Here is a 17,196-nt window from a genome sequence, read left to right on the forward strand (position 1 = left end):
GCCATAGCAATGTTTAGTCTTGTACTCCTAAACACAAGCAAATTTGTCCTGAAATTGTGTCATCATAAATTTCTCAATTATCTAAGGAAAAAAATATACAGAAAAAGCACAAAGTCCACAAATGTTAAATAAACATTTTCTTACAAAAAGGTTTGCATTAATATTAACCTGCAATATAAATTCCAGCTGGCACAATTATCAGTGCTGCTGAAATAAAACATAAAATCCACAACTTCTAACCCATATCTGATTCTGACTTAAACAGTGCTGTGCTATAAATAATACATAAAACACTGTCTATAAGTTACTTATAAAATATAAATTTCTAGAATTTGGTCAGAAATAAAATCTCACACAATAGCATGACGGTATAGAGTTTTAGAGGAGTAGATAAAACTTCAGATCATTACAGACGCTGTCAAAAGAAATAAAAAGTTATATCTTGTCAGATGTCCTGAAAGACTTGGAAGGATGACATTCTCCAGGTCACTATGTGATGCCGGTGCATTGACTCTTGTTGGATGTGGTTCATCCTTTGTGGTTATTTTACCTTGGATACTGTGGCTCTCTATATGTACTTTTACCTTGGATACTGTGGCTCTCTATATCTGTGCTATTGCTCTTCTAATTTAACCTACTCACTCTGCTCTTACTTATGGAATGGGAAATCAGTGAAGTTTGGCCACCAGGCTGTGCATAGATAGGCGTGAATCCTCCAACACTCTATTGGCCAGTGTTTCCGTTCCATCGTCCAGCTTGTGTACATGACCCTTTTTTGTTGCACTGTACAATTCAGGCTTAAGTAGCTAATCTCTCTACACAGAGCATATGCTTATGAGGAATCGGGACCTGAAAATGCTAAAGAGAAGAGGAAGCCATCGCAGTTAGGAATTAAGAGGCGATTTAAGGCTGCCAGAAAAAGAGGTACTAGAGAATGTGTCCCAGATATTGATGAAGCGGTTGGAACAAGGATTATACAAAATGGCAAAACAATGTGTGGGGTCTGTCTGGATGAGCTCCAGGTTTCTCTTGTGGAACATGTAATTATTGAACAGGTGATGACACTTGATGTGTTGCCATAGCAGCTGCAGTGTCATTTGGTGAATGCGTGGCAAGGTGAGATATGATAATGTAGGATGTAGATACAATAGTATGAGGATGAAACATCATACAAAATCCCTAATGATCAATCAAGAGGTCATAAAACAACCTGAGACAACATGTTAAAGATGCTTTAAGAGGTTTAAAAGCCCAAGTATAGCCAGTCAGTGGAATTAAATCAGAGCAGAATGGATTTCTTGAATATATAGGGTTAAGCTTACTGTCTGTGTATCACTTAATAATGATGACTTGTGGGTGAGAATATCTTAGAAGCATTCTGCAACAATACGGCAATATCCGTCTAGCAGTTATACAGAGACTGAAATTATAATACACACTTCATGGTGAACAGAAACATGCAGCATGCCATGCTGCCGGATGCTAATTAGGGAGTGTGTGTTTGTGGATATTAGGGGGAAATGAACCAGGAGTGTAAAGCAGTATAGATAGGTCAAGGTGTCTAAAACAATAATTAATACAGTGAGTTAATATGTAACAGAAATGAATTGAAATGCGATTTAGGTTTTAGTGCATGCTGATATTTCTGACCTTTACATAGTCACAATAGACCTATTATTGCATTGATTCTACTTGCACTGTAAATGTGATGTGTGGTTTTTTGTTGGAGCAAACGTCTTGGGAAAACGGATATTAAAGATTTTAATTTAGGTTCATTAGAACAGGAAGGGTAGAAAAATTAAAGGAAAGGCACGGCACGTGTAGAAATGATGACGAGAATACGAGTTAGCAAAAAAAGGAATGTTCAGTTTTGAGGAAAAGAGCAAGGCATTTGTTAGCATTTACTTACCCGCTGAAATGAGAATTACTTTGTATGTCTTTGTGTTGTGTTTGGGTTAAAGTTGTGTTGATTATGCTACGTGCCTTTGTTTTTGTCTCATGTCCATGCTTTAAAGCACTCTACAGACATTGCTCATTATATCATATGCCTTGGTTGCTGAATGTGTTCACCTGTTCTGTGTTCACATTGTCTTTATATATCCTGATATTTCTATGTATAGTCTTATTTTGTGTCATTAGCTTTGGTTTTCCATTTCTACCTTGCCTCTGTTTTGAGATTGTGTCCTTCTTCTCACCATGTCACTGACCTTTGCATCACTGATTTTCATTAAAAAAAGATGATATGACTAATTAGCATTTGTCAAGAATAATACTCGGATATTAAACTATTGCAGTTTTATACTGTTGCTTATCAGCTAGTGTTCAGAAGCCATTTAACTAGGATCCCTGAGTACTTGGATATTCAGAGCCAGTCAGTTTTTTATGTGCAATACTTGTATCTGAAAGAGACATTGGGCTTTTAAGGAATCTGCAAGCTTCACCACTATTATGTAAGTTTAAAATATGCCTTGCCACTGGAATGAAATGGCACAGGTATAAATTAATGCACAAATCATTTTTTTTATGGTGAAGTGACATAACTGTAAGCTGAATTTTCAGGGTTAATGCCAATTTGTCAATGGATCAATGAAAATTAGATCAAAAGGATAAGAAGGAATGGCAATTATATGAACAGCAGGGAAGAATTCCTTGCAACGAAAGAACTGAACAGTTGCACTGACTATTTTGTAAAATTTCCTAGTTTATTAGAAGACATTAATTTCACAACGTCACCATGTCACCATGTCCAATGAAGTCAAGAAAAGCATTGTGATTGATTAATTGATTGATTGACAGGACAATACTGGACGTCTTCTATTTTCAATCTTCTTGCAGGAAAAGATGAGCTTTTAAGTTAACTGACTAAACTCTGGCATAGGAAAAAAAACTCTGGCTTAAGAATGCTGTAGTCTTTGAGCGTGACATTATTATGCCAAGCCTAAAAGTAATAGATTTATCAGCAACAGATGGAAGACCTTTAGAATTAACACTCAGCTATATTTCAGTACCGAAGAAGAGACTTTGTTTTACAGTGCAACTCACTGGTACTTTAGAGAGCTTGGAAGCATTGGAGGATTGAGGGCTTAAGTGGCCTGGAAGAAATCAGTGATTTAGGTATAGAGACAGGTGTCCACACTCGACCTGTGAGTTGTAAAGGGTTCTGGAAGAAGTGATTTTTTAACATCGCTTGCCTACTTCAGTAAAGCTGTAGAGTGTCGAGCAGGGCTCTGGAGGAGGCTGGCAGCTTTTCTCTTTTCTGCTTTTGCTGTTGTAGTTGAGGAGCCTGAGGTGGAGGATGAGTCACTTTCCTAAATCTAAGTATTTTTGAAAAAAGTTTGCAATTACACGAAACATGAACATGAAATACTTTTCAAATTTTCAAGTTTGAAATTTAACAACTGTTGTATTTTCTATGTCCGATTTTGTAATGCCAATATCATATCAGTAACATATACATACACCAGTTATTAAAGAAAATAAAAAACAATCTGGATAAATGTCACAAATTATTGTAGTCATAGTTTGTGCAGAAAATATGGACACATAAACAAGAAAAAGCCTTCGGTATAATATTAGAAATGTTATATTTAGAGAAAATTTACTATAAAAGTCTGTTCAAAGCCATTAATGGACAGGGATAGAGGACAACATGGGTATATCTGTTCTTCAATGTGAGCTTGAGCTAATAACAACTATACAATTCACTATAAATGGGTGAGCAAGTCAGAATTTTCAAGTGAACTGCTTACTAATACAAATATTTCTAGATGACCTGTGAGTTTTGTGATTTCTACCTAAATGTCATAACAGTGGTGACAATGAGATTTCAAGAAATCCTTTCTGAGAATACTGAATTTTGTGCTCGATTGCCGCTGAACATGTCACAATATGCGTTTTGACCGCTGAGCTTGAGTCATGGCCAAATAATTCTTTTTGAATGTGTACTTTTCTTGTGACAGCAAAGTCAGGCTGAAAATCAAACAGCATAAATGCAGCTTTACAGAAATGCTTTGTTCAAAGGAGTTCAAAGCAGTCAAGGTGGTCAGATTTGCCGGTGCCACAGAGGGTTGCTGCAGGTCCCTGTACAAATCTCCGCAATCTCCCTTTGTATGGAGGGGGACACTGTAGTACTTTTCTTTTCACATTACTTGAAGGGTTGAAAGGGAATGAAAAAGAAAGTTTTTGTATTTTCACTGATGCCTTGTTTTTGAAAGTAATAAATAGAAAATTTCCAGACCGGTTCAAGCTGATAAGAAGGCTATAGTAAGTAACATAACTAGTCATGCGATTAGAAAAGCATCTCTGCATTCACACAACATCAAACCTGCAAAGGCTCCTGTCACCTACAGTACGAACAGAAAGCTAAGGCTGTCGTGGGCATAACTTCACTAATACTGGACACTGTAGGTGAAAAAAGTAGCCTGGTCTGATGAATCTGGATTTCTGCTGAAACTCATGGTTGCGCATGAATTTGGCACCAAAAGCCTGAATCCATGAACTCTTTGTGTCAACAGTCAATTATTACCAATCAATCCTCGTTTGAATGCCACAGCCTATTTGGGTATTTTTTGCTGTTCATGTATATCACTTTTAAGCCACAATTTCCACATCTTCTAACTTCTACTTCCAGCATGATAATGCACCGATCGTCTCAAAAACTTCTTTCATGAATATCACAGAGTCCAATGTTCTTCAGTGACCTTCCCATTCACCAGGTCTGATTTGAATAGAACACCTTTGAAATGTGATAGAAGAGTAAAGTCACAGCAAGAAAGTTCAGAAATTGTGCGATCCAGTCATATCAAGAAGGACCATCCTTCATATTATGAAGGAATGTTTCCAAAATCTTCTGAAAGAAGGTCATGAAGAATTAAGGCTGTTAACAACCTAGACTTGATATGATATAATATCCTGCTCTGTTTTGTCTGATTTCAGCAAAGATTTGTTATTGAGACATATTTTTATGTAATTTCACTGATTCCCACAAAATGATGATGTCTACAGAGATGAGTGGATATGTTTGTAGTGTTATTGTCAGTGTGTTATACTCTTATCTGAGCACATTGCAACATTTTGGTCAACGACCTAAAGCTGAAGTGTACTCATACACCAGATCTTAAGAACCCATTTCCTTTTTTGCTGCTGAAGATTGCTGCCATTACTGATTTTCATGAGTTAATAATATACTGTACTGTAGTACCCCAGTCACTTGGATAATAGAAGGAGAAGAAGTGTAAGGAATAGCTTAGGAGAAGAAGTGGTTTTTTTTTTAAGTCTTTCCTGGTTTTAGCTCAATAAAGGCTACTAAAATAAAATGGATGTAAATGTTTATTACAACACAAGCAGTGTTTTTTTGTTGAATAGTTTTTGTTAAATGTTAAATGAGGTTCGAAACCCAGACATAACTGGTAGTCTAGACAGCTCAAACAATACAATATAATTGATTACACTGTTCTATATAAAACTTAGGAAAAGATGATTAAATCTATAATGTCTACTTTATCTGTGTCTCTGCTTGTTTGTCCTCTCTGGTTCCTCTACCTACAGTATCAAAAACAGACACGGAGGTGGATGCATGTTTGGGAATGTGTATGTACTGTACATAGTTCCTTGCTATGTTTTAACATCCCATCCATGATATATTGCCTTTCTGGGCCCTTGAGAAAGGCCATTAACCCTCACCTGCTCAGTTGTATTATAAAAAACAATAAACTGTATGGATTCTGTACCCACCATGGTCTAACTTTGTGTGTATCTGGAAATGAACAACCTCGAATAAAGGTGTCAGTTAGCTACTTGCGATGAGGCGTATTTTATACGTTTTTAATAGCTGTGTTCATTTATTTATGAGCTCTTTATGTATGGAAGAAGAAGGGATGAAAACAAGGGGATTTTCATTAAAACCATCATTCTCTTTTTCTCCGCAGGTTCCTATATGTTGGTGAATTCATCTCAGCACAATGCAGGCCAGCGTGCTCAGCTGTTGCTGCACACGCTAAGTGAAAATGACACCCACTGTGTGCAGTTCAGCTACTTCCTGTACAGCCGTGATGGCCACAGTCCAGGCAGGCTTAGTGTCTATGTTCAGGTGAACGGCGGACCACATGGTAACTCAGTTTGGAACATTTCCGGATCTCAAGGCTTCCAATGGCACCAGGTAGAATTGGCAGTCAGCACTTTCTGGCCCAGCGAGTACCAGGTGAGAGATAAGATCATATAGCGCATACATTCATGCGTACATACAAACATATATAAATCATTTCTCTTTAGGGCTTTTCCATTACTAATTAATTATAATTGATTGCCCGTGTTACTATCCAATTGACAGCTCTCTGTGAAGCTCCCAAAAGAGAGAGAGAGAGAGGGGGTCTGAAAGAGAGAGAGAGAGAGAGAGAGAGAGAGAGAGAGAGAGAGAGAGAGAGAGAGAGAGAGACTGAAAGAGATAGAGAGCTGAGCTTACTGTAGGCTAGTTTTATCTCATTAGCTATTGATTAATATCTCTTAATATCTATTATTCAGTAGTGTGTATAATCATTCATGCACCACACAATTGACACCACTTGAAGCTAGACTTGCAGCCCATTCCCCTAAAACATCAAGTCAATCATTTTCAAACTTATTTGGCTTCCTATATTTATGTATTCTGGTTTTCTACACACACACACACACACACACACACACACACACACACACACACACACACACACACACACACACACACACACACACACACACACACACACAAAAAAAACCCAGCCAAAAATGCAGCCGTAAACCAACCACAAAGTACTCAGTCTCCTCTCTTTCATTTTCTGATTGCTTTGGTTTGAGCTAACATAGAGGCTGTATAGTGTATTTAATTCCTAACAAGTTAGTGTCCTTATAAAGACACTCACCAGGCAGTAAAAAACAGCTCTCATTAACACTGTGCAGAACAGATAGTTTATTGAGCACTTTGTTATATATAGAAATCATTTAAGTTCTCATACTGTTTTTTATATAGAGGGTAAAATTTGCTTAAAATTCTGCTACTGTTCTACTTCGGGGATGAAAATCGCTCAAGGGAATGATATTGTTCTCCGTTTAGGATAAGGATAGCGCAAGGTGAAGGCACCAGTTTTTATTACACTGTTGTATATGGACCACTAAACTCTGGCACACACTGCTAAATTGGCTGCCTTTATATTTAGCTCACCTCTAAACCAAGAGTCATTTATTGAAGCATTCATGCATTTATTTTCCACTAACATCATTTGATTGGTTTCATTTAAAATGAAGCACATCCAAAATGCAACAAAAGTTAGATTTTTTTTCTTTTATTAGGGATTGAAATGCACTTTAATATTTAAAATTAAAAACAAATCCGAATCAGAATCCACTCATTTTACTGTGCCATCAGAATGATAATGATGTGTGCCATACAAACATAATGCTTGGCATAGTTCGGATGACTGTGGACTGAATGACACTATCCACATTTCATCTTTCTCATATTATTTGCTGAACTTCCCTCCAGGACCAGACCATCTAAATAATTTAAATCAATTAGGACCAATCTCTAAATATATGCAATTGATAATAATGAATTAATCTTTTCATCATATAATTCAACCATATATATTTTAACTGCATAAATAATTATACTTGTTTTTATCATTATATGATTGTATATTTTATCCATTGATATGTGTAAATTAATGAGAATGTATACAATAAAAAAAAAAAAATTGCAGCACCATTTACATGCTGCATAAAACCATCAACAAACCAAAGTTTGTTAAAAGCTTCTTGACTTGACTTGACGTGTTAAATAAGATTTGGTTGAACGCCATTGTAAGTAATATTAATCTTAACACCACCATTTGAAAAACTCATTTAAAGCTCCTTGAGGAGATCTGACCACCTGGATTTGTTGGGAAATGACTCTGTGGAAATGTGGGTGGTTTGGACTGTTTTATTATGAAATACAGATTGATGGTTTCACTTCTCATTAAGTGTGTGGATGTGGCCAATCATACACCAACGCATGCTGGCCTAAAGTCTCTGTCTTTGGCCTGTCCATTAACTACCATTGGGCAAAGAGTCTGTCTGCCTGTTTGCATACAGATCGACTTCCACATTTCCATGCTTCATCCATTGCTATTAGCATTATGCTGCAGTTAGAGCAAGGCTTTGTAAATGTTTGTCAGACTTGCCCCATTCTCAATCAGTTTCAGCTTTGACAGCATTGACAACATTGTATAACTCCTAGGAGGAAAGGCAGATAAAAAATAAAAAAAAAACTTGCCATCCTGGACTGACATACAACAGACTGGGAGAGTTCTCAAAGTTGAATAATTCAGAGGATATTTTGATTAGAAGATGAGTTACGATAACATTTGCTTAACAATAGTTCATTTCTCAGTCATTTATAACAAGGTTAATAGTGCTAATAGCAAGACTAATAGTGCAAGGTTAATAGTGCTAATAGCAAGACTAATAGTGCAAGGCTAATAGGGCTAATAGAGATATACGTATTACCATCACCCAAGGTATGAATCAATGCACACTTACCTGGTCATACAGATTTATAACAATAACAAAATTAGACTTTAGAAAAAGATTCAAAGGATTAAATCACTACAGTATATGTCCACTATATCTGCATCTGATTCCCCAAACCCTCGATAGGAAGAGAATGAAAGAAGACAAGCATGAAGTAGCTGGGGACATTTATAGGCTGCCCACAGTTATGCTCATGAGGTGACGGCTTTGCCAAGCAAAATCAAAAGTTGAATAACACAAGAGAAATGTTAAAGCGCATAGAGTAATATATAATTTATTTATTTATTTTACAGCTTCGCAAAAATTTTTACGTTACATTTTTTTAATATACAGTATCAAGGGATCGTCGGTGCTCAAACAAAGAAATATAATTTGTGAATAGAAGACTTCATGGGGATGAATTAGGTAGCAAGTGGATAAGCATATAGCATTTTCTTTATTCTGTATACAGCTGACTATATATGTAATAAGAGTAAGTGTATGCTGAGTTAGTGTGCAAGTTTGTGAAACACAGGCCTAATCGATGCACATATCGGTTTTCCTGTTGTAAACAATGACACATTGTAAACCTAACATGGACCATTGAGTCCTCGGCATTCTTGAATCACAGATCATGTAATTCACCCAGGTTTTGTTCAGTGTTCAGTCACTTAAGCTATTCATTTATTCATAGATGAAGTGTTCTCATCCAGTATGACTTCAGTCAGTTCCCAGCCATTGACCAGCTCTTTTGATCAATAGAGCCTGTTCGTCTAGTGTTATTTTCTCATCCTATATAGAGACAGCCATTTGTTTGACTCGTCTAATACAATTCCAGTTTGCAATTTGAAGGCTGTCATCAGCAACAGAATTGTATTTAGTGCACACAGATGAGTTTTTTACACATGTCTATGTGACAAGCTCTGTTCATCATCATTTAGCCTGTAACATCCATATACACATATAGCCAACTAAATGTGCCTTACAATATTATCCTTGTCTCAGTTATTTAAGATCGTGTCCCCTAATTGAGGATCCATTGTTCCTCCAGCAAAGGTAAAAGAGTGTGAAACAAATGAGACGTAAAGAAGAAAGGCGAAGGAGTTATCGCTTCTGATCGTGTAAGACCTTTAAGGAGTGTAGGTGTGGAATTTGTTCTGCTCCAAATTCATTTCTAGACTTTGTTCCATTTATTTTGAAAACTCTCCAGACTTTGTGAAAGTTGTATGAATGCAGCACACTCTGTATTTTTTTTTTTTTACCAAATGTATAGACAGTGCCAAAATACCAAAAATGCAAGATAGAGAGAGAGAGAGAGAGAGAGAGAGAGAGAGAGAGAGAGAGAGAGAGAGAGAGAGAGAGATGAGTGCAAATAGCAGAGAAAATGAAACAAGGACCAAGGCACACTCTCTATATGTTCATCAATCATAAGAGTACACAAACTCTAGTTTTAGTGATTTTCAGTGTAGATTTGATGACGGTATCTTTGTTATGATCTCACACAGGCAGTACTTTTCATTTCAAATAACATACTCTATCAATATCACTGCTGAAATAAAGCTGTTTGAAGGACTTGCACAGCTGCAGTAAAGAAATGCACACAGTTTGGTTTCGAAATCTTGTCGTCTTTCCAGATGACCTTTCTTACTGTTCTTCTTCTCTTCTTTGCACTGCATCCCAGACTTGCTTTTAACTCACCAACTACTGCTCGGTCAGAATACTCTATATATATATATATATATATATATATATATATATATATATATATATATATATATATATATATATATATATATATACAGTATGAATCACTGATCTAGGCTAGGTTTACAATGTTTTATGTGAACAGTATATACACTACACACACACACACACCACCATCTGAGAAAATATATACTATATACTGTATACTATGTATTTATTATTATTTTTTTCTTAACATCTATCGCATCATTGCTTTCTCAGACTGCTCAATTCCTTCTTTTCTGCTCTTTGCTTCCCTTGTTTTCTCCCAGCCATTAACTTTCAAGACCCTTTAAAGTGCGGGCACTAAATCAGTACCAACTAACAGCTCATCCTGTACTGACTCTGCCCTTGATCCCAGATGACAAATTGAGGTTGTTGTGTTTACAGATCACCTATAAAAGCTGCTGTAATCAACTGTTTTTCTTTTAACAGTTCAGCTCTTGTAAACCTTGACGAATTAACAAGATTTTGACAAAGTCTGGCTCAATGAAGCAACCGATAAAGAAAAACATGCATGAAATATAGCTGTCCTCACTGCATGTTTAGTGTGTAACAACTCAAGATAAAAGTGCTAGTTTTAAAAGCATCAAATGAGTTGCAGGTAAGTTATTAATATATCTCTTCGAAGTGACAACGGATGAAGCCAATATTGGATGACTGCTCTCACTAGAAAAGTGCCTGGATGAGTGATGAGCGTAGTGCTAATTAAAATAATTGCCCCAAAAGGAACAGGAACTTGAGGGGACCAAGACCAGAAGTGACAAATGTAAACATCGGGGCAAATTCTCAACTTTAAAGAGATTTTTGGATATCTGGAAAAAGGATCTTGATCTTAAACTGATTCATTCACCTACTGATTTATTAAATATTTATTTACTTAAGCCAAAGAATAAAGTCAATGTACAGGGGAGTATTTACCATTGCTCCTGCGTCTATATTTATTTCCTTCAACTGAATGATGATGCAGAGCATTGCATTTTAAATTGCAGATCTATTTATCTCAAGCAAATTTATATTTTTATATCACATATGGTTTCCTGACTCTGATATCTATTAATTTGATTTCGATAATAAAAGCGCACAATGAAACAGTGAAGTTCTTCAGTGGAACCAGGGAGAGAGATGTCATCACTTCACTGACTTCCTGGAAAATATAGAATAGCTTTTATTAACACTGTTTTTAAAGCCCTCAATGAAAGGTCAGTTTCTTATTTCTATGACCTTCTCCCTTGTTGTTCTACTCCCAGGGACCTCAAGTCAGCTAATCAATTGCTCTTTCTCTGCTTAAGGAAAAAGGAGTTCAGGCTTTCTCTGGTGGAGCTTCAGGCTATGGAATGACACAATATTAGGAACATTCGTACTCTGACTAGTCACTATTGTATGTATGTGTGTGTCTGTGTGTGTCAGTAGACATTATATATTTGCTTTTATGGTGAAATTCATAATTTTAATATATATCCAGTGTGAAATGGACCATTGAGCTTGTTGCAGTTCCCATTTCTGACCACTAGAGACTAGAGACTCCACAAGTCTGTGGAGCTGATCGGTGCATTTAGCATGCTGCCCAATGATGATACATATATAGCAACAAATTATTGATTACTCAAATTAGATCATTACGATATGAATGTGAATGAGGACTTTATAAAGAACGCCATTTGTTGAACAGATGACACTCTGTCTGCTGGAGTCGATGTCTTTTTCAATCATTTTGGCCCATTGCACTATGTCTGCGCATATATTTGGATTAAACAGCTTTGGAGAAAGTTTTGGACGTCGGATACAGGATTGAACATAGAGTCTGGACTCGTCTGACAACGGATTTAAACCCTGGCTTGCATTCAGATGAAAATCTAGAAGCTCAATTGAAGATTTCACGTCCTAAGTCAAAGCTTTTGGGTTAGACTTAAGAGATAAGAGATAAATCACACAGTTATCTCTTGGAGAGTAGAAGAGAAATGAAACAGTAGACATATTAAATGCGATTAGGACGTAGATTTAAATCTATTGCAAGCTCTTCTTGTTTATGTCATTTCATTTTCCTGTGTGGGCTGAATTAGAGGAGGTTTAAAATTAAATACACATGTTCAAATTTCTGTTGATTTTTTTATGTAAAGCATCCCAAAGTTTTAAAGGAATAGTAGTGGGAAAAGAAAAACTAATTGAAATCATTTGTAGCCAAGCTGTTTGGCATCTGATGTTTGCTTCGTTAATTTTGGCTAATGGATCTAACATGCAATTAAATTTGAGTGCAAATGCACAACCGTTCTGATAAACCCAGACGTTCTGTGAACGAAGATATAATCAATGGATGTCAGAGTAACATTTACGAACCATGAGCTGAGGCTATTCATGTTTTTAATGCTATTATTTATTCAGTTATTTAACACAAATAACATAAGATTTAAAAAAGAAATTGAATAGTGCTTTTCTGAAAGAAGGCTAAGGGAAAGTGTTCAGCAGTACATGCTGTCATATGATAACTAGCGACGGTAGCTTGCAGAAGGGATCGTGAAAGTTTAATACTATAATCCCTTTGCAAAATCCACAGGCTAAGCTACAATCCCAAATCAGGAAATACAGCTATCATATATATTTTTTTTCAGTTTATTATCCTTCTTATTATTATTATTGTCAGTAGTACTATTTATTGAATTATTAGAATGTGTTACATACACGACACATACACAGTCCATGTCAAATTTAGGCTTAAAAATAGAATAAAAATAAGGTTTCAATAAAAAAAAACTAGAATTATCTCTACAGTAGCAAATGTAAAATTAGATATGAATGATATATAGAATTGGTTGCAGGACTAGATGACGAATAAGGTACAGACGTGTGCAGTTAATTGTGTAATTCTAGTGCAACATACACAATATGTGCTGCGCAGAAACGTACAAGCTCTAGTCTTGTGTGTTGTTCTTGCTGGGTTCCTGTATGACCTGAAGGAAGAAGTTTCTACTGATTTTCTCTGTACTGGCCTTTAGGGAGGAGAAACAGTTCCCAGTCTGCAAGAGAGAGAATTCTTATTTATTATATGTTTTATAATATTATATTTCACATACTTATATTTAGCAGTCAACTGCACATGAATCTTTATGGCCATGTTTAATTTCACTTTTAATTAACCAACTAGCGGACTATATTACACTATATTACACTGTCAATTTTAAAGCACCCGATTCAGACATTGGCGACGTAACAGCCATAGACACAGCTATTGTTTTTCTTTTTTTTAAAGTCGTCTAAGAAAAGTGATGTGGGTCAAAAGTTACATAATTTTATATTCAGTAATGAGCAATATTTTACATCTGTGTGTGTGTGTGCTGTACTATATTTTATCTACATTGACTCATGCACACATTTCCATATTTAAAATCTGAAATAATTTCAGAGATACAGCATTTAGTCATCAGATTAATACCTTCAGCTTGCCTAGATTAATTCTGGCCACAGTTCAACCTCCACGGATCTCAAGATACTTTGTCAAGATGTGTTTTTATGGTCTTATGGAAGAACTTTCACTTTATGTCGTCTTCTGTTACTACAATGTGCTATCACACTCTATATTGATATGTCTATAAAGTTAGAATTATCTCCTCAGCCCGGTTCTTTCAGGGCACCATCACCATCACCATTCCGAGTCAGCCATTGATTCATATTAACAGCAGACATTTCTTAATCTTTTTTTTCTGACTTGCATCAAACACAGAATTGATTCAAACTATTATAATAATCCGAGCTATTACTAGACTACTGAGAAAATGTTCAGATGTAGGTATGATGTGCTGTTTCACTTCGTTAAATGAGGTGGTTGAATTTAGCCTGATATTTATTTGGTGATATATTTGCACTTTTGTGAATACACACATTTGTTTAAACACAGGATTACATTGATTAATCACTTTATTTAAAGCAAGTATTTGCACATGAAGATTCTTTAGCCTTGTTGCCAGGTTCAAACCTAAAAAGTACAATAATAAGCCAAACATTTGGGACTGAGGGCACATTGTATAACAGCCCGGCCAGTGATACTAATATGACTATGAGAACGTATCTGTAACAAGAAAAGGATGCCGCCGGAAGTGGGAATCAAACCAGGATCCCACAGCATCGTCGAACTCATTTAGCAGATCAGATGCAGATACAGGGATTCAGTGCATGCTCTAGTTTTATTAACATAAATGAAGACTAACATAACTTAAATAAAACATAATGAAACAAAATATGACTATGGCCTGGAAACTTAACAACAAAATATCAACAAAAAAAAAGAAAGAAAACAATACATAAAAACCTTTACACGGCGTCCAGCATTTCGGACCATTTCAATGACTGTTAATGACAGGGACTATGTGGCAGACTTATATAAAGCAGTGCATTAAGGGAAAACAAGGGACAGGTAAGAAAGCAGGACAAAATCAGAAAAGGGCTTGGTAACTCTCACATCGGTATAAAGTTGAGCGATGAATAAACCACTTTCCACCCCCCTGGTTGTCTAGCAAGGAACTGTCCAAATAACTCCTGACAATATCTCTTCATTCATTCATTCATTCATTTACCGCTTATCCGAACTATTCTCAGGTCACGGGGAGCCTGTGCCTATCTCAGGCGTCATCGGGCATCAAGGCAGGATACACCCTGGATGGAGTGCCAACCCATCGCAGGGCACACACACATTCTCATTCACTCACACACTCACACAATAACACACTACGAACAATTTTCCAGAGATGCCAATCAACCGACCATGCATGTCTTTGGACCGGGGGAAGAAACCAGAGTACCCGGAGGAAACCCCGGAGGCACAGGGAGAATATGCAAACTCCACACACACAAGGCGGAGGTGGGAATTGAACCCCCAACCCTGGAGGTGTGAGGCAAACGTGCTAACCACTAAGCCACCATGCCCCCCCATCTCTATACTGTAAATATTACCACATAAACATTACTAATCATGTGAAAGTTTTCAAAACAGATTTTCAAATTGAGCAGGTCATATGCCCAAAAAGCAGATCTCTTCGAATGGTCATCAAAAGATTCTGTATTGATCGAAAGATTCTGAATTTGGTGGTCTAGCAAGGAACTGTCCGAATAACTCCTGACAGAAATCTCAGTGACCTGACAACGTTAGCACCTCTGTAGAGCATCGGGTCCTACAGCCATTTCAATCTCCATGCTTCAGCCTGCAGAAAAAAAAAAAAAAAAAAAAAATAGACAAAATCTCGAGTCAAACATATTAAATTATAGTGAGGCACCGTCTCGAGGTGCAGGCAGCATACTGTCTGAGAAATCTCTGTGTACTTAATCTATTATGCCCTGTTGATACTGTAGGGGTTGGAGATGAGGCGTAGCTGCTGATGAAATATTAAAGATGCTGTCAAACATGCAGTGACTGCCAATATCAGTGCAGCAACTTAAAAAAGACCCGCAATCCGTCTCTCACTCGCTGGGCAGAGATTTCTGCCTTTTGCTATTTTCTATATTTCTTGATCTGATTCTTTGACACGCACTTCTATTTCTTACTTTCTTCTTTTTTTTTTTGTCCTTGTCTTCATAAAGATCATGGTTTTTCATCCTGTACTGCTCAAGATTAGCAAGTTTATAATAACATTTTAAAATAACAGTATATGAATAACCCTGCACTAATACCTGAATTAATTCCTACTTTAATATGAACTAATGATGAGTTTCAGAAAAACATGTACTAATCACAGCCTAATAAAGCATTAACCTTAACACCTCATGACTTCCTGCGTGGATAAATAATGTACATAGTACACCTTAAGCACATGTTCATACATGTTTGTTCATTAAAGTATTAATTAACATGTCAGTGGTAAACTAATCAAACGTGCTCTATAAAAAGAACATAAAGGTGCGCATACATTTTGAGGAAAACATGAGTGAAATGAGGGACTGTTCGTAATGATTTAAAGCCATACACACAAACAAAGCAGGCAAGGTAAACACATCTAAGACTAAAACACCTGAAATAATCTGATAGAAATCTGCTTCTGAACACTAATAGATAATAGTGTCCGCTAAATGGAAAAAAAAACAAAACGTCAAAGTTTCAGAGCATGTACTAGTACTACAGTGAGAGACAAAAGGAAATGGATGGAATGATTCATGAACACTTGTCCACAAATAATCATGCACTTATACCTACGAATTCATTCAATTCCAAAGTACGAATTCATTCAATTCCACTTTATTTGTATAGCACTTTTAAGAATGGAGATTGTCTCAAAGCAGCTTTACAGAACATAAATATAGTACAAAAAATTGAAGATTAATATTAAACTTAGATTTAAATTTGCTTGTATTTATCCCAAATGAACAAGTCTGAGGTAACTGTGATGAGGAAAAACACCCTTAGATGGAAGAGGAAGAAACCTTGAGAGTAACCAGACTCAAAAGGCAACCTCATCCTCATTTGGGTGACACTGGAGGGTGTGATTATAAACTGTTATAAACACCGGAGAGTGTTATTATGAATAATGTCTTCTACAGTCATATACAGTCTGATAAGTGTGTATTGATTAGGAGGTTGTAGTCCTCAAAGACCACATGGAGTTGGCGTCTTCTGTTTGAATGTCTGAAATGTTCTTTAAATTGAACAACTGGAGCTGGTACATCTCTACATGCATCGGGATGTGAATCCAACTTAAGCACATGTTAGTACATGTTTGTTCTTTAAATGTAGTACTTATTACCTAGTAATCTAAATCAAACTTGCTCTATAAGAACTAATTAAAATGAATAAAAAATACATTAACAGAATTTTTTTTATATAATTTCCCGAACGCAGTACAGCTGTGTACGCAAACATCATTGGCTGGATGGCATTTATGGATTTTTTTTATACTTTACATTGATCTATTTTATCGAATGTAGAAGGACACACTAATTAGAAACACC

The 17,196-nt window shown here is 36.3% G+C and overlaps 1 protein-coding gene across 5 annotated transcripts in view; it reads left to right on the forward strand.

Annotated features, from left to right (window-relative positions):
* ptprua (protein tyrosine phosphatase receptor type Ua) overlaps positions 1 to 17,196 on the forward strand; it is a 232,253-nt gene that overhangs the window by 98,516 nt on the left and 116,541 nt on the right. For all 5 annotated transcript variants that reach the window (XM_047816652.1, XM_027143997.2, XM_047816651.1 and 2 more), the window contains exon 3: positions 5,928 to 6,199. In XM_047816652.1, coding sequence (XP_047672608.1) covers positions 5,928 to 6,199 — 272 coding nt within the window. The remainder of the gene's footprint in view (positions 1 to 5,927; positions 6,200 to 17,196) is intronic.

The sequence above is a fragment of the Tachysurus fulvidraco genome, chromosome 7 (genome assembly GCF_022655615.1).
Source record: "Tachysurus fulvidraco isolate hzauxx_2018 chromosome 7, HZAU_PFXX_2.0, whole genome shotgun sequence".
Taxonomy (NCBI): Eukaryota; Metazoa; Chordata; class Actinopteri; order Siluriformes; family Bagridae; genus Tachysurus; species Tachysurus fulvidraco.